We start from the raw sequence: 18,217 nt of genomic DNA, 5'->3' as shown, positions 1-18,217 counted from the left end.
GACAAACAGGAAGATCTGTAACCCCCACAACATTGAATATACAGCACTGAACCCTGGTTACTGTCCTGGGCAGCACCACACCATCAAGGGCTTGGGAATGCTTACCAACTGGTTTAAGAATGCAATGCTTATCTACACGGAAGGCTCTAGGGAGCCAAGATGGACTCTACATCCTGAGGAAGTATTTATGAACACAAGTATCAATAATAGAAGATTCCTGGATCTTAATGATCACTACAACAGCAGGATCTGGCTGCTCCAGACCTTTTGTAATTACTAACCCAGCAGGGAGACTCATAAACAGAAAACTCCTCAGCAAAAGTCCAGTTAAGTATGTTTATAGCAAACCTATAGATTACAACTGAAGACCTGGTCTCCAAAGATAACACAATGCAATTAAAAAGAGAGTAATTTTGGTCAAACCAATAAGCAAGGTCTCAGACATAACACAAACTGAAGGCAATGCACACAATTTAATAGCAATCTTACTAGGATTGCCTCTTCAGAGAAGTAGGATTACAAGTCAGAAGGAATTCACTTTGGGTTTCCAACTCTAGGGAACACTGTGGTGAAACACAAAGCCTTATGAAAACATGTACTGTAACCTGGAAACAATTGAGGCTTCAATCACTCACAGTGGAATGCTTACATTCATGTAAGACTAAAAGAAGAAAATGCTCAGCATTCAGTGACAGGATTTCATGGTGAATAATTGCATGGATTTAGGGAGAGAAAAAACCCTGTAATGGATTCTGAAAATCCGGCTGCCAGCAAGATTCTCTCTGGAATGTGATCAAGCTGTGATATCCATGCTAAAGACTTTTGCATGTTTTCCAAATAACTAAAGGAAATATTAATCTCTCATTATATAAAAACATAGGAGGAAAAACAACAAACCCCAGAATGTTAACTAGCCTATCCAGTTTATGTCCAAAATGAATAGTTCTGTCTCCCTATGTCAGACCATACTCCTGACTGAGCTAGAGATGCAAGCAACTTGTCATGCATAATGTGTAGTGACTATGGATGGGGACATTAATTCCCACTTTGATCAAAATGATGACTCCAGTCAGTCCAGTTAGGTTTAGCCGAAGTTTTCTCCTGCAGATGGGCATATGTATCTGTAGGGAGCCTCCTTCCTACAGTTACAAACAGGAATCTCTTTTGCAGGACCCAATATTGCCCCATTATTCAATTAATATTAGCATGGTTTTTCTCTGGAATGTGATGAAGCTGAGAGCTGTGACCTTTGCTTGTGAAATAAAAAACATGAAACCTTTCAAATGTAAACCTCATGGCTTTTTGCAGGAGGAGCATGGTCCTGGCAACCACAAATTTTTGGTCAGCCATGCATATGTCCAAGGTCAGCTTAAATTTATAGACCCTTGGTGTGTGCATGTGTGATCACTTCCTCAGGACCCCATTTTCAATGGCAACCCCAGAGTAAATGTTGCATGCCCTTAGAACAGTGTCCTTCAGCCTTGGGCCCACATATGTCGTTTCATAACAATTCCCATTATTCCATTGGCTAAGTTGGCTGGGAATGATGGGAGTTGTAGTGAACCGCCCTGATACTTCTGGGTATAGGGTGGTACATAAATTCAACAAATAATAATAAGTTCATTAGTAAGTGTAGCTACATGTTTAGTTACCTTCAATAAATACAATGCCCTTTCTCTAGAAATTTTAGTATGAGTTATTATTGAAAATATATATTGGACTCTAGGTTACATTTTTCAACACAGGCCTTTTTCCAAATGCAAATCAGGCCTTATTTGAATGACTTATTCCTAGGAGGATTCTTTTTACAGGCCCAATAATCTCGGACATAACTGAAACTTGTGAAACCAAGTGTATGAAGAGGGTAAGAGTCATTTGTAATCCCAATGGTAAATTATAAAATGGGTTTTGATCTCTCTGTTGTGTAGCCCCCCACCCCCACCTAAAAAAAGTTCTTCCCCATCACAAGCAATGTAAAGGTTTTCAAAAACTTTTTAAAATGCAGGAAAAAATAAATAAAAATCCTGTCTTTATTTTAGTATTCCTCATTTTCTGCTACGCATTGTGTGCTACATTCCATTAAAGAGAAACCATATTTTATCACAAAATTGGCTGCAACTCAGTTGGGTTAAATGACCCACACATATCCCTTACCTACTTCACAAGGGTATTGTAAAACTTATCTAAATAAATTCTACAAAGCAATGTGAAATCCTTGGATGACACATGCTTTGGATAAAAAGCATTATCACTGTATTGAAGTTGTTATACACATGTCATTGTTCCATGACAAAATATGGAGACTGGCAGGCAGATGCATATTTATTAGCACTCTGTTCTAAGATTAGTTTGCTATTATCCTGCTCTAATCTCTAAAGCAGGGGTGGGGAGTGGGGGTTATCCAAGGATGAGAACTGATCTTGACTGGAACCAGACATATTTTTGGATAGTGCAAAATATTGGAAGGAAAGACTGCTAGACCTTGTGTGGATGCAAGTGGATGCTTCTGTTTACTTTGATATGAATGTATTTAATAAGCATGGACTAAGTCCCATTGACTCTCTCAAGGTCAGGCATGCGGAGGTCCCACGGTTTGAGTCACTTTGGAACACTGATTGGAGAGATTATATTGGCAGAACAACACAGAAGTGGTGGGAAAGGCAATTTGAGGTGGAGGCTGATACTAGACCCAGGAAAGAAGATACCTTTAAACAACCACATGCCCTTCTATTTTTGAGCTGGAAGGGACACAGGATACAGGCAAGCATTTGGAGCAGGGGAAAACCAATGCTTGCCTACCCAGAGGAAGAACATGCCATTACGGAACTGAGCAGACTCCAGTTTTTTATTGTTCAAGCACCATTTATGGCCATTTCACTTATTTCAAAGAGTAAGGCAGCACACAGACTCCAATTAACTCTGCATCCAGTGTGAGCTGGCTGCTGCTTTGTGAAGCCATGGGCGTAGCTTCTCCCCCTAAATGAAGTAAATAAATAAAAATACTTAACTAACAGCAGAAAGAATCAGAATATTTGAAATTGAAATGCTCACTGAAGTCACTTGGATGATGTTGTGGCACATTTCAGCAACGCAACTGGCAACCTGACTGAGTGATAGGTGTGGCTTCCACGAACTGATCAATTGCATAGCAGGTAGCTCCATTCTGGAAGAGAACAAGTGGGTGTCCGCCCCCCCCCCCCGCAAATCCTGGCTATGCCCATGTGTGAAGCTGTGTACATACGACATGAACCACAACTCACAGCTATCCTATAGTTTCATGAGAAAAACTGTGTTTGGGGCATTCTCCCCCAACCAGCTTCAAACCAATTTGAAAATGTAAGCCATTCCCCCTCTTCGCCTACTGTTGTGGACTGACCGTGGACAACTTGGAAAAACATCCAAGCACACAGTACAGTGATGTGCACATGCAATTTTAAACACAGTGGGGATAACCACCTTGCTGCCTTTTAATCTGATATGTGCACAGCCTAAATCTGGGTGCGCTGTGGCTGCACTCTGCAGCTAGTCACAGATCCCCAGAGAGAACAGCTGCTGTATATGTGCGTTTGCAAATACATGTGGGTGTGAATTCATATTTTTAGGGATACTCTTGAAACATCTTGTGTGTGAAGTAGCAGGACATGTTGGTGCCAGACATGCCTAATTGTTCTCCCACAGCTTTTTGTAAGATGAGATACTGAATCTAATCAGCGGGGCTCCATTTTCAGCTATCATGGCTAATGGTAGATTTAACCAGTGTCTTTTTTCTGGGGGGTACACAGATTCACACATTTTGTGAATCTTTGTACTTTTGTCCATTTACTGTATTTATTTTCCCCAATATGAACTATTAAAATGGTGATTTTCTTGAGTCAAAATGAGAGTACCCCTAAACATTTTTTTTAGAAAAAAGCACTGGATTTAACCTACATGAACTTGTCTGATTTTTGTTTAAAGCCATTGTAGTAGCCATCATCACATTATTTGGTAATGAATCAGAAATTGATTATTTGCTTACTAAGTCAAGAACAGATTCTTAGCATCGTCTTATTTCCTTTTGCCCATCCTGAATCTACTGCCAATCTGTTTCTAGACATGTCCATTCTTTGTAGAGGAAAATGCACGCATTTTACAGATAATAATGCTGACCTTGCTTAACAACAACAACAACAACCCAAAGTTATTCATTGGTTCAGGCAGCTGCTTCCATATTTGTATATGAGTTTGAGGATTTTTAAAAATCTTTATTAACATGTGTTTCTAAAGCTTTCTGCCTTGTTCAACTAATGTGAAGTGACACCTCCTTGCTAAGAGCTCAGATTTGACCTTCTGTTCTGTGTAGCACAAATGAATGAGCAGGATTGTCAACATAATAGATTTTATATTTTAATAAGTTTTCAGAAAACATTTTATTTCCAAATATGTATAGTGTAGGTTGCCATATTCCGAAGAGCAAAAAAGAGGACACATTTGTGGGTGGGCCGGGGGCCGGGGGTTGGGAGGAAGAAAAATAGCAGTAATAGTATGTGTGCAGTAAAAGGCAAAAGGTATATTGAAATATTTAATAATGGTAATTAGAAATGAAAACAACATACCCTCCAATATTTTGTGAGAAAAATTCAGGGTATGTGTGAAATATTTAATGGTAATTAGAAATGAAAATGACATACCCTCCAACATTTTATGAGAAAAATTCAGGGTATGTGTAGTAGACTAGTGAGGCAATAATCCATATGAAACCAACCCCATTGCCCCCCCCCCCAATCCATGCCAACTTTGCAGCCACATGCTCAAAGCTACTCTCCTTTTATATCTCAGTATTCATCCAAGATGCTCTGCAACTCAGGGAATACGCTGGCACAGTTGGAAGGTGATGCCAAACAGCACGTGCTGCTCTGTCACTTTACAAAGACAAGCAAGCGACAACTTTGAGCCAGTTGGCACTGGAGATGGCAGAGCCATCATTTTGGCCACTATTCTTGCAAGCAGGAGCCACAGCAGGGGGGATTTCAGAATTCATTCTTTTGCATGAAAGGGAAAACAACAACAACAACCTGGATTTATCTCCCAGAGGTTCTCCTCCTCAGAGCCACTTAGAGGCCTTGCATGGCACAGAGCAACCCACAGGGCCTGTCTTGTGCCTGATTTACATCTGTAATTTGCCCATATGGAAGGATCTTAATTAACCTCTTGCAAGCACTGACCTGGATCTATGCAGCTGCCGCACTACACCGCCTCTCATCTCTAACACAACAACCCACTTAGCTTAGCAGAGGCATCTAATGCAAAAAGAGCCCTCATAGGGGCTGGACATACCTGGGGTTTAGAATGGGCCCATTCAGCAACCGTACAATGCTAATTAATATTTGGGCTTTTGAAACCTAATCAGAGATGCTTTGAAGCATAAGACAGTCATTTAATAGGCACTGCCTGAGGCATTGTTTGGCCATTGTACAGCTCCTATGCTGGCAGCTGCATTCAGGAGAACTGAAGGGCATTGTTACTGTTCCTGGAAGGTTTTTACTTCCAGCCAGACTTTCACTCCCTGCCATTTCATTACCTTAGAATTCAGTAGGGAGGACTAGCATAAGAAAAAATAAAATGCAACTGAAGAGACATCTCCAACTCATAGGTTTTTGGGGTGTGAAAGGTCCCATTCCTGAGAACTTATCGAGAGTCACTGTCAGTAATTTGCATCAGATGGATCAATGGATGTAAACCTCCAAAATGTATTTTGTATAGTTAAGTTTTTACCTCTATCTTCAGTACATTTTATTTTATTGCTATGGCTAGTGGCTGATGCAGATAAAGATTCTCCTGATCTGATCAGTGGTCATTGTATGACATCTTTGGGTTTGAAGGGGGTTATATAGCATAAATAAAATGGCCCAGGTCACCCAGGCACCATCTACACATGCAGTAACTTATGGGGTTGGCTAGATGTTATGCAGGTTTCATAGATGCAGCATTATGTGAACACTGAAGGATAACTGCATTCTGAACAGTCCATGAAGCATGCGACGGTTTGGCTTGCTTAAAAATGCGGATCAAATGAAATCTTCAAGCACCCCTAGTGATTACCCATCTCTGATTTTTGCATCATCATATCAACCTGCGCTCTGCCCATCTTGCATTCTTGTGTTCAATAAAAGAACACAGCAAGTTCTCATGGGACTCTCTGACACATTTTGGCCATAGGGTGCAAACAAAGTGATCTCTTATTACTGGGAGCACAGAGAGAGAGAGAGAGAGAGAGAGAGAGAGAGAGAGAGAGAAAGGAAGGAAGGAAGGAAGGAAGGAAGGAAGGAAGGAAGGAAGGATACTGTTGCAGTAGCACACCAGGGTTACTAAAAAGAACATACAAAACCACTAATGGATGGGGAGATTGCAGCCCTTGAATGTCCACTTTTCATATTAATAAAAAACATTAATGGCAGCACTATGTTAAGTAAAGGCACCTTTCTTCTCCTCCATACTTCATACTCTTTGGTAGTGTTCACTGACTTAGGTAGCAAGTGTTCACTGACTTAGGTAGCAACACCTTAGACACTGGACAAAATGGGGTCATCTCCAAGAATTAAGTTGAGATAATTAATCATATTTTCTGTCTTGCAGCTATGCTTCCTCCTAGAATTGTTAAGACAATCTCCTTATGCACAGCTGCAGTTCAGTTACTGAACAAATCCATTTTGTTGCAATGGAAAGGGACAGTTTCTCTTCTGTATTTTAAGTAGGTCAATGCAAATATATTGTAGGGAGGATTAAACTGTTACCCTGTACTCCCCTTCCCAGTAGTTGTAACTTCAAATCATCCTGATTGAATTATGCTTCCCATGTCAATAGTAATGAAATTATACGGTCATTAACAGCTGATACTCTGGTGGTCCCAAGTTCTGTCTTCTGATATTTGAAGCCTGTGGCCTCAAGCGTGAGGCCCATGCAGAATATAGGGTTGCACAGCTAGAAATGCTGCAGAAAAATGTGTAAAATAATATAATCAATCCCTAATTATAATCTACTTTAGCAAATTAACCAATAATATATCTGAGCTGAACACTGAAAGCACATTGCAATATTAAAATAAAACATGATCAGAATTAACCAAAAGGAATGGATATCAGAGACACTGAGTAAGCTACATTTCGAAGGGGGGGGGGGATCCCTTCCAGTAGCACCTTAGAGACCAACTAAGTTTGTTATTGGTATGACCTGTTACTGTAGCAGTGCCAGGTGCTGGAGGGGACGGAGCCATTTCTCCATTCTCACTTCCTGCATCCGCTGCAGGAGCAAAGAAAGCAGACAGCTGGAAGACAGGGGGTGGAGGCTTGTGGATGGAAGAAGTTCAATTCTTCACCGCCTCAGATTAAATTCTGAGCCAGAGAAGAATTCGGGAGAATGTAGTGCTCATTTTGTATTTGATGTATCAGAATTTGCTTAAGTCCATATTCTGAGTGAGGGTGTATGGATCTCAGGCAAACATTGCTGAACAGGACAGCGAAAAGCCATCTGTAGCATTCCTGCAAAATATTAGTATTAATGAGATACTAAGAAAGCAACATTAACTCATGAATTAGGCCCAAACTGATGTATGTAATGTTGAACACATTTTCCTTTTTACCCATGACAATGCATTTGGCTGTACATCGGATGTACATCTATGGAGCATTCACAAATCATGGCAAATGACCATGATGAATACAATTCAAGGATGCATTGTGTTCACCACTATGAATGATCACTTCAGCATCAGAATATCCTGAGCGCACATATAATATCAATAGAGGGACACAAAGCTTGCACCCAAGACTAATTAGACAAATTAGCCTATCAACCTAATGGAGAGACTTTATTTAAACCACTTGCACGGGAAAGATGACGAAGAATACTTGAACAGTTTTTTTAGCATGAAATGCTCAGAGGTGTAAAATAAGGTTACACTGGGACTGGTACCAGGTGGAGGCTTAAAAAAAAAAGAAAAGATTACTGGAAACGACAATATGATAGTTTGAGGAATTGAGTCAAGTGGGTAAACAGGCTGGAAGACAGAATTTTTGGAAACAAGACTTTAATAGTACTCAGGTGTAAAAGTAAGCGCTGTGCAATGTCTTCAATTACTAAGTCCATTCTACAGTCACAAAAAAAATCAGTTTATACTCATACAGTTCTAACCTTTCTGATACAACAGGGAAGGATAACACGGCAATCTACCTCAGTTCAGGAACTATTTCTAGGAACTGAACTGTACAAAGATAAGAAAACTACTGCCATAATTTTAAATCCAAATAGATTATGCAGAATTGCAAAGCTGGTTTAATCATTAAAATGTGAAGTACTTCCTGAATACAGACCAAAAGAGGTCTTGTTCTATATTACCACAGTGAGTTGAGTGCGCATTTGCAAAGATTTATGAATGCTGACTCATTTTGGAAATCAAACCTTTGCCAGCTTTAATCAAGAATATGACAAAACTAAGTAGCATTGCACTAGCACAATTCATTTCCACCCATTTCACTTTTGCAAACAGTTTTATAAAACTCTCTTTTCAAGGAAAAGTGTGTATTTCCCTGCTTTTTCCTTACTGCATACGTGGCTACTCTGATCACAAAGCTTAACATTATCTACAGTGCAGTACAACAGAAAAGGGCAGAATTAATGACCTGTGAAATAGGTACAGTCAGTGCTGGTTAATCTATGCCTGGCTTAGCCTGAAGCTTTGAGATATAACAGAGGCCAGCTGAAAGCTGCTGAACACTCCTAAGTGTGAGGGAAGCAAAATATAGTCAAAGAGTATATTTCTATTTTAAGAACAGTCAGTCAATACAAATTTTCCTTGCTTACCCAGTGCATCATTTTCATAAGAAATGCACCATTCCTGCAGAAATGCGGATAATAGTTTTTTCCACATTATATTCATGAATGAGACATTAATGGAAAAGTCATTCCTGGTTTCTGTGTACACTTTCACCCACTGCAGTCCTATAACTTTGTGGAAAAGCTTGCATTTCAAGTCACTTATACAGTAGTGCCTTGGTTCTCGAACTTAGTCCGTTCTGGGAGTCTATTCAACTCCTGTAACCATTCGAAAACCAAGGCGTGGCTTCTGATTGGCTGCAGGGGCTTCCTGCACTCAAGCGGAAGCCGCGTTGGACGTCTGGCTTCTGAAAAATGTTCGCAAACTGGAACACTTACTTCTGTGTTTGCGGCATTCAGGAGCCAAAACGTACGAGTACCAAAGCATTCAAGAACCAAGGTACGAGTGTAGTATAACATCATCTGCAGTTATCCTAAGGAGGGACCATATCTCAGTGGGAGGGCACCTGTCTTGCATTTAGAGGATCTCAGGTTCAATACTTGGTATTCCCAGTTGTTGTTGCTTATAATAAAATATTAAGTAGCAGGTGATGGCGGGGGGGGGGGGACTTGCCAGAGCCTGGAGAGCCTGTGTTAGTCAGTGCAACAGACAATAGTAAGTTAGACCCTCATATGCACTATACATTTAAAGACGTATCATACCACTTTAAGCAGTCATGGCTTGTCCCAAAGAATCCCGGGAATGGCAATTTGTTAAGGGTGCTGAGAAGGGTTAGGATATCCCTGCTCCCCTCAGAGAGTTACAATTCCCAGTGTGGTTTTAACAATCAATCCCTTTTCCCATAGAACATCAAGAATTGTAGCTCTGTGAAGGGAATAGGGGGTCTTCCTAACAGCATTTAAAACATTCACATCTAGGAACCCCTGGCAAGCCTCCAGGGTACTTCTGGGTTCTCCAAAACACAGTGTCATCAACAACAACAACAACAACCCAGCCAATTGCTCTGTTTTATATTTGTAGCGAAGAAGAAGAGTTCCATAGTACTAAAAGAGCAATGGGTGGCACAGATTAATATTCATGTTGCTCTATTGGAAAGAGCTTACATTTAAGCGTGAACAGTTCGTTCACAATTTGATTAGTTTTTGCCAAACAATTCAGTATTATGGATGTACAATGGCCTTGCCACTGGAAGATTTCTAGTGAAAGATTAGTTATTCTGGTAATAAACTTAGATGCTGCTTGCCATTCTCTAAATGGGTTTTATAAAAAATATTGTTATTATCTTAGTCTTATAGATAAGTAAAAACAGGCACACTTCCTCTATTGACTTTACTAAGGTTACAGAAGCATACAGTGGCAGAACAAGCCTATTCATGTGTACTCAAAAGCAAGTCCCCCTACCTTCAGGTAAGTGGATATATGATAGCATACTAAATGACCTGGCCAAACTAAGGTGCATGCTATCAGTATTTTTTTTTAAAAGGTTGAAAGTCTTGACTTTACTGGACTTCTCTGTTAACGTGTTCTTTTTTGACAAATGCATCTCTAAACACTTTTATACTTTCCACAACAGCCACTTGCAACACTTTGTGTCATTGAATAAAATCCCAGTGTGAAATGGTTTTGTTATGAGATTGAGTGTATCTAAGGAAATGGACAAAAATATACAAATATACAAAAGTATATGCTGTATTCTTCCTTAAGGGGCCACAAAACTGTTTGTAACTTTTTATCCTAAGAATCTCAGTTACTTTTCTAAAAGCCCTGGTATCTTTAAAGCAAACATTTTGTCCACAAATGTAAGATTTCTAAAGGCTTCATTGGCACTTTGAACCTAAAAAAAGCTGTCAGACGACAATTCACTACCCATCGCAGTTGTTAAGGTACTTTTAGATATCTGACTCATTATTTTTAACCACTCTACAGAAAGTCACTGCCCTTTATGAGCATAAGGAACCACAGATAGGAAACTTTGCAGTGATGGAGTACTATGGGAGGAATTCAACATTGTGCTACGTCAATCATTCTGTCAGGGCAAGCATTTCAGCTTGCCAGATGGAACAACCACCCCTCTTCTCCCCACACGGTTCTGGGAGTTCTCCCCACCACCTGCTGAGACAATTTAATGGGGTGGGGCATGGGGGGAGGAGAGGGGGGAAACCCACTTCACAAGCGGAAGTCCTTGCACGAGCTTTTGCCCATGGGACTCATAAGTTGAATCCAATGTTGTTACAAATGAAAGTGAATAGGGAAGTGATAAGGCTCTAGCTTGCCCACACACAATGTAGAAGCTTGTGTGTGAGACAGGACTGGTTTTGGTCAGCCATTCTTATTATGACTTCATGTTTGTGCCTGAGCTAAATCAGATGGCCATTAATCTCTGTGTGGTCCTCCATGAGTACGTTCATGCTAGCCATTTACCACAGGACTTAACACAATTCTAGCTTGAGAAGTGTCCTTCCTTCATGTTAATTGCCACCAAGCAACAAGCAGAAATTCCTGGCCACCCTGATATCAGTGTTAAGTTGCCAGTGTGATCACTGCCTCTGGGAAGGATATTGCATTTCCATTTCCTGGATAAAAGTCAATGTAAGAACATCCCTGGAATCTGTTCTGTGCCACGCCTATGAGGTTTTAGACTTGAAGGCAACCAAGAATTTCTTTCTGGAATGACTTTCCACTGGTATGGGAACATTAAAAAAAACTTTTTACCACCATGAGGATTATCCAAAAGAAACATAGGGCATATATCTAAGAATAATAAAATATATAATGGTATAATCCAGTCAAAAAACCTGGCTACGCTAGAGTTTCACTAGTTTCAATCAGAGTTGAGCATGCGCTTAGCTTTGTTCCACTGAAATCAGCAGGCAAGGCTATGCATCTTTTACTTAGAAGCAAGCCCATTTATGTTCAGTGGGGCTTATTCCCAGGTCAGTGTGCAATGGACTGAGGAATTAAAGGGATTCGTTTTTACAAGTTAAATGTGAAAACTTACATTTGGCTTAGAGGAACTAGAAAAGTACAGTTTTCTAGCTTCTAAAAGCTACATAAGAGTTTTCATATTTAACTTTTCAACCATGATTTATTTATACCCTTTATACCTTTATAAATAAATAAAAAAGAAACATCTAGAACCAAGTCTGGGAAACTTCCCAGCACTCAGAATTTACCACTGCAGCTAAGGCTATGCATTTCAAGCTGCTTTCTTATGCTGCTGTACACACCAGAGGGGGAGGCAATGCCTCCACCCAATGTGTAATTACCTGATTTGTTTCCTCACACCCAACTCCAATTCACTGAGGCTGTGATCTGTGCATGTGCTGTCACCTGTGCATGCACAATGGCTGTCTGAAAGGTAGCTTCCAGTTGAACCGTGGCTTCCATTCCCCTCCTCCCCAATAAGATGGAAGCTGAGTTGAGGGAAAGCGCATCAAACCGGAGTACAGTGGTACCTCAGGTTACATACGCTTCAGGTTACAGACTCCACTAACCCAGAAATAGTACCTCGGGTTAAGAACTTTGCTTCAGGATGAGAACAGAAGTCATGCTCCAGTGGCGCGGCAGCAGCGGGAGGCCCCATTAGCTAAAGTGGTGCTTCAGGTTAAGAACAGTTTCAGGTTAAGAACAGACCTCCAGAACGAATTAAGTACTTAACCCGAGGAACCACTCTATTTCTCAAAAAGCCGCAGGGTACAGATGGATTGTGACCAACGTTATGTGAGGTCTGCTTCCAATACTAGGGGCAGGAGTGCGCTGGGGTGAGAGCAAGTGGTAATGTGTACAGAGTCCGACCCTCCTGCAACATATAGATGCTAGAACTGCCCAGTCCTAAGAAAACTGGACCTGCCCTACTCATAAAATGGCCTAGCGATCTCTCTGGTTCAAGTTGTTTGTAGCCTGCTTTGTGGCTTCTGAAGCTAGGGTACAATGAAATACACACAGGGACACCAACACGTAAACAGATACTGTCACTGGAATTTCCAGTATCGAAATACACTGCTGGCACTACATGAAACATGAGAGATTAGCAGTAACACAGGACTTAAGAGTTAAGAACTCACTCAACTAGTTATAATCCCCAAATTCTTCTCCACCATTTTTAGCATAAGAACAAGTTATTAAAAAATACATTAATACAAAATGCATGGTATGTAATTTCTGCTTCTATTCAATTGCATTCACTAGGAAATGGCATACAGACTTCGTGCTTCAACTTTATTTTGTTGTTTATAAAGCCCCCCCCCCCGCCCAAACCCCGTGCAAAGAATACTGTTGAGCACTGTGACAAATGGAATTAGTTAACAAGGAAAAAGGGCAAACTGTCAGGTGCAGCAGCTTTTCCGTCAAAAGAAGGAAACGGAATGCAGCCAGTTTTGCTCTTTATGTTTTCAAGGCAAAGATTGCCTTGTGGCATTAAAAACAACTCTTCAAAATATAAACTAGAATATCAGGAATAATAAAATTGGTCTCTCTCTACAGTCAGCTACCACAAAGTTTTTTTACAGAAAGAATTTCAGAAAGTCAACAGCACAAGCGGAAAGCAGGAAATATATTTTACACCATAGTAAAAATTGCAAGCTGTAAATTACTAAACAGGAGACCTGACATTTTACAAATTGTAATAAAGCAACCCACAGCCTGTATTAAATCCTCACAATAAAATTCTTTTTTGGGCAGAGAAGCAGGTATGCCCCAACCCCTTCATACTTACATTAAAAGGAATCTCTTAAATATTCTCATAAAATCCCTTTCCCCAGAGCAGAAGATATAATCCTGCCATTAGTTTCATGCAAGAGTCCTATTGCTTTAAATGCCTAACAAACTGAGCATAGGATTACAGTTCAAATGAGGATCCGAAAATGATGCAAAATCTAAGCAAACACATTTGATAATAAAGCACTTATTAATCAAGAGGTCATTTTGTACCTTATATCTTAACAATCCTGTCTTGGATCACTGTTACTATGCAGTGGGACATAAACTTATAAAGCACAGAACAAAGCAGGCTGAAAACCAAGCAAGTTTCACACAACTAAAAATCTGTTTTCTGTTCATAATTACACATTGCAGAGTGACATAGAAAAAGAGCCAAGACCAGAATGGAAGCACTAGGCTGCAACTATGATGGCCTGCTACTAACAATAAAACATTTTTTTTAAACCCCACTTGACTTTAGTTTTGTTGCTACAGAATTTTTTTCCACTACTCACTTGAATTTCGCAAGTGAAACAGATCCAGCATATTGGGTAGGGGAAAAAATAAATCTAGCAGGAATGAAACACCACTTTTAAATAGTTGTTTCAGGATCTTGAAATAAGAAGAGATCTGAAACATGCCGCAGCAAGTAAAGTTGTATAATGCCAGCTCACCGAGGCATGCATTCCAAGCCACTCATAAAGGGCAAACAAGCAGCGTTACCTATAAGCATGCCTGCGTATAACATTTAGATCAGAGGAAAGTGAGCATGTATAGTTAAAAGCAAGAAGGAGCTCCAATCAAGCTTGCTACTTACCCAGCAGTATGAACCATGATCTTCTCACCCACCCTCCCTAACAATTCCAGTACACTAAAAGTCCTTTTATTGTCTGGAGGAAATACAAACAAAGTCCCGGAGGAGGCAAGAAGAAAAGCTCCAGAGCAAGGAATTGTGAGAGACTGAATTTAAACCCCTACCCAAGATGCTGTGTACTCTGTGTCTATCTTTAACTTGTAAATGATTTGGTTTCACATTCCACTGAAGTCCTGCTGGCAGATGCTTTTGCAAAGCTTACCAATCACAAGCACTCAGATATACTCCCTTTCCCTCCTCTCCCCCACTTCTTGTCACTCCACCCCCCTCATTTCTCTCCTTTGGAGAGCCCCACACAGCTGCTGCTTTTTTTTTTTTTTACCTGTCTCTGCAAGATGAAAGGAGAAGCTTTCATTGATCCTTGCTCTGTGGGCAGAGATGGAAATCAAAGTTCTCTTGCTATCATGTCTCCCCATTCAGACACCCGCACAGTTTTGCAGCCAGGAATAAACTAGCTTCCAAACTTGGCTGCCCAGGAAAGGAATGTTCTGCAAGTGACATTCCTCAGAGCCTGCAGCATGAGGGCACAGGAGTTATTCTGCCTCTGAACAACATGCATAATTTTGTAGGTTTACATCATTGAATATTAAAAGAATAGCATCCATCGTATTCCACAATTACACTGGCAAGATCATGTTTACATCCTGATCCCAAATGTCTTTATTTCCATGTTCCATATTTTTCAGTGAAACAAATTTCTGATGAGGCGTGCTTGGGATCACAGTCTTAAGAACGTTAAAAGCTGCTTTGTGAAATTAAACTAAGATCTATCTAATTCAGTATTCTACTTCCAGAAGTGGCCAACCAGATGTCACTGTGAGAGGCTCGGAAGCAGGGCTTCCCTGTAATTTTCTAACCAACATAGGTAATCAGAATTATATTGCTAACATTTGAGCAGTGCTGCCAGTCAGTTATAGAAAATTGAGCTGATTAATTGGCAACCATTTAAATTAAGTAGTTAATGGTCACCTGCAAATTTATACAGATTTCCAAGCTGAATTAAAAAGTTTTGCTGTTTTATTTGATTTTTTTTGAAGTGTGTACACGTGACAGCAACCATTAAATCTGAGAAGAGACATTAAATTTGTCTATGTGAAAAAGCAGGGGATGGCTCTTCTAAAACAGTACCTGCGGTTTTCATAGGCACTTGTCCACATCTGGTCCACAGCATCCTGCTCTTACAGCAGGCAAGAAGATGCCTATGGGAAGCCCACAAGCAGCAACTCTCTCCCCACTTGTACTTCCCAAGCAACATGTATTCCGAGGCAAAGTACTTCTGATGGCAATTCACCATGTGCCATGGAGATCTAGTGCTCAAGAAACAGAAGCTCAAAGTTTCCTTGGACACACAGAAGTAGTTGTGCATTTTTTTGTATCCCAGCGGATGCCTCAACTTATGCAGGCTCTTCTGAATGTACAAGGAAGCACTTGACACACATTGAATATAAGAGGCATCTAGCAGAAGCACATTCGACAAAGGAAGAACCTCAAAGATTTTGAAAAAGAGCGCAACAGCACTCTCCTCACCGGTGATTCACAGCAATTGATATTTAGAGACAGGCCGCCTCTGAAAGTGGAGGGAGAATATAGCTGTTGTGGCTTGTAGCCACTGTTAGTCTCTATCCTTTGGTAATTTGTGATAAACCATAGATCCGTATACTGGCATTATGAATTGGCAGTTTTATTTTCAATTGCTGTCTTAATGATCCCTAACATGGAATTTGCCTTTTCCAAAGCAGCTGCATATTGAGTCAACATTTTCATTGAGCTATCTACTAACAACCTCAATCTCACTTTTCTGGTCAGTCACCACTAGTTCAGACCCCTTTAGTGCATATGTGAATTATACAAAGAATATATAGGATTCTTTGTCCCGATGGGCATCACTTTACATTTGCTTGTCTTACTGAATCACAGTTACCATTTTAATGCCCATTCACATAGCTTGGAGAGACCCTATTGAATCCCATTTTGTTTTACCACCCTGAACAATTAGGTGATTCATTTGGGCTCCATTTTAATCAATCAGAAAGGTTTTTAATTAACTTATCTAACTAATTAAATGGAACGCATGTTGCAGTGCTGATTTTTATTTAATAATTAAAATACCCATTTGTAGATGTATCCACCATGAATTTGTCTGTTTCTTCTTGAAGCCATCTAAGCCATTTACCAAAAGAACACAGAATTCACCTTTGGGCAACTCACACAGCTGAAAGAGCTTAAGTTTTACAGTTATCTTGTTTTCTCCTAGAATTTAAAAATATATTAATGAGATTTAGAAAACAGACTGGAGCAGAAACAACGGGGAAGGATGCCAAGGTTTTCCAGGAAAGAAGTAGCTGAAATCTGATATGCCTGCCAGATCTAATATTAGTTAATGGCCAAGTCCATCTTAAACCTAGAACCACTGATTAAATAACAATGCAGAATGGGATCACAGACAAGCATTATCTAGGGAGGTTTCATAATGCTGTCAGATCAATATAGGAAGGAAGGGGCAAAATAGGAGACCGGATCTAATTATCAGGGCTGTTGATCTTCTTCCATATCTAATTCTGGCAGGGAATCCAATCTTGAAATGAGCAGGTGTGTGTGAGAACGGGGCTGTCTAAACTGCCACCCACTGGTCACTGCCAAAATCACCCCACCAGTGTAGAATTTTCCCAGAAGACTGAAGTTTTGTACAAAACCATAACTTGGCTTAATGTTATGTGCAACACACACACACACACACACACACACACACACACACACACACACACTTATTATCAGGCTGCTCATTTTCCCCTCTTAACTGTTAGAGTCTATCAGTAGTTAAAAAAAAAGGCAGTTGAATGACAAGGATAAAAATGTTAAATGTGTGCTTGAAGAAATACATGACCAAAGTGGAGGAGCCTACGATCATTATCCGGAATCTAAAATTACCTACCTGCGCCCAGGCCCTTCATTCAAAGCCTACCCACTTGAGATCACTGCAGGTCAGCCAATGGGGTCATTTAATCCTTAAAGTCAGCTGATCACTTGATCATTCCTGTCTGTGTCACAGAGGCTTAGGCTGCAATCTATACATGCTTTGTAGTAGAGCTTACTGAACACCGTGGAACTTACTTCTGAAGCAAACGTGTAGGAGCAGAGTATGTTTGGTTGTGTACATATTAAATGTCTTTAAATGCAGCTTGGTTGTTCTTTTTCTCCATTTGCTTCAAAGCTGTTTTGGGGGGGAGGGGGAAATGCATCAAAATGCAGTATTTCATAAGAAGTGACAAGATACATATGGATTGTGGCCAACGTGTGTACACCAGTGGTTCAAATTTGCTTGACACAGAGTGGGAGGGAATGTGCACACAGCCAAGAAGTATGTTGCCATACTAACAATTGTTCTAAGGCCAACTCAACCCTCTAATTTCCCCTTTCTAAATATCCATCTTGCAGTTTTAATTTTGCAAAGATCAAATGCACATTCAAATATGGATTTTCTTACTGCACACATTTCAGTAAGTGGGTGAGGAACAAGCACCAAGATGGAAAGTAAAGCATATGAATTATTGAGCCATTTCAAATGAAGCCTGGAAAAATATCAATTTACAGTCATGCCAATTTATACAGGATAGCATGGCAAAACATTTGTATTATACAGAGGTTCAAGTCTTGCCAGAGCTACAAAATAAAGCCTTTGTCGACGGTTGTTGTTAACAACGTTTGAAACTAAAGCAATACTACGTACACGGGTCAGCTACGCATGTACACAGGAACAAATTGTGTTCTGAACCAGCTTGGCTGCAGACAAGGCTAATGGCATTTCTTACTGCTCAGCTGTACAGAAAAGGCTT

The 18,217-nt window shown here is 40.2% G+C and overlaps 1 protein-coding gene and 1 long non-coding RNA gene across 50 annotated transcripts in view; one reads left to right on the top strand and one right to left on the bottom strand.

Annotated features, from left to right (window-relative positions):
• The window catches only part of DTNA (dystrobrevin alpha), a 179,431-nt gene that overhangs the window by 129,341 nt on the left and 31,873 nt on the right, over positions 1 to 18,217 (bottom strand). For 6 of the 49 annotated variants that reach the window (XM_083622944.1, XM_083622911.1, XM_083622930.1 and 3 more), the window contains exon 1: positions 14,707 to 14,842. The exons of 20 other annotated variants lie outside the window; for them this stretch is intronic. Coding sequence is in view for 20 of the 29 variants with exons in the window: in XM_083622945.1 (XP_083479071.1) it covers positions 14,328 to 14,344 (17 nt within the window). In the remaining 9 variants the exon portion in view is untranslated. Of the gene's footprint in view, positions 1 to 14,327; positions 14,576 to 14,706; positions 14,958 to 18,217 lie in introns of those variants that run through there. 23 more of the 49 variants (XM_083622915.1, XM_083622907.1, XM_083622909.1 and 20 more) reach the window with 14 other exon arrangements.
• The window catches only part of LOC310766682, a 67,581-nt gene that overhangs the window by 21,408 nt on the left and 27,956 nt on the right, over positions 1 to 18,217 (top strand). The gene's annotated exons all lie outside the window — the stretch shown is intronic.

Source organism: Podarcis filfolensis, assembly GCF_964270895.1.
Source record: "Podarcis filfolensis genome assembly, chromosome: 7".
Classification (NCBI taxonomy): domain Eukaryota; kingdom Metazoa; phylum Chordata; class Lepidosauria; order Squamata; family Lacertidae; genus Podarcis; species Podarcis filfolensis.
Note: the sequence above shows the minus strand (reverse complement) of the source record. Positions and strands in the feature narration are given on the sequence as shown.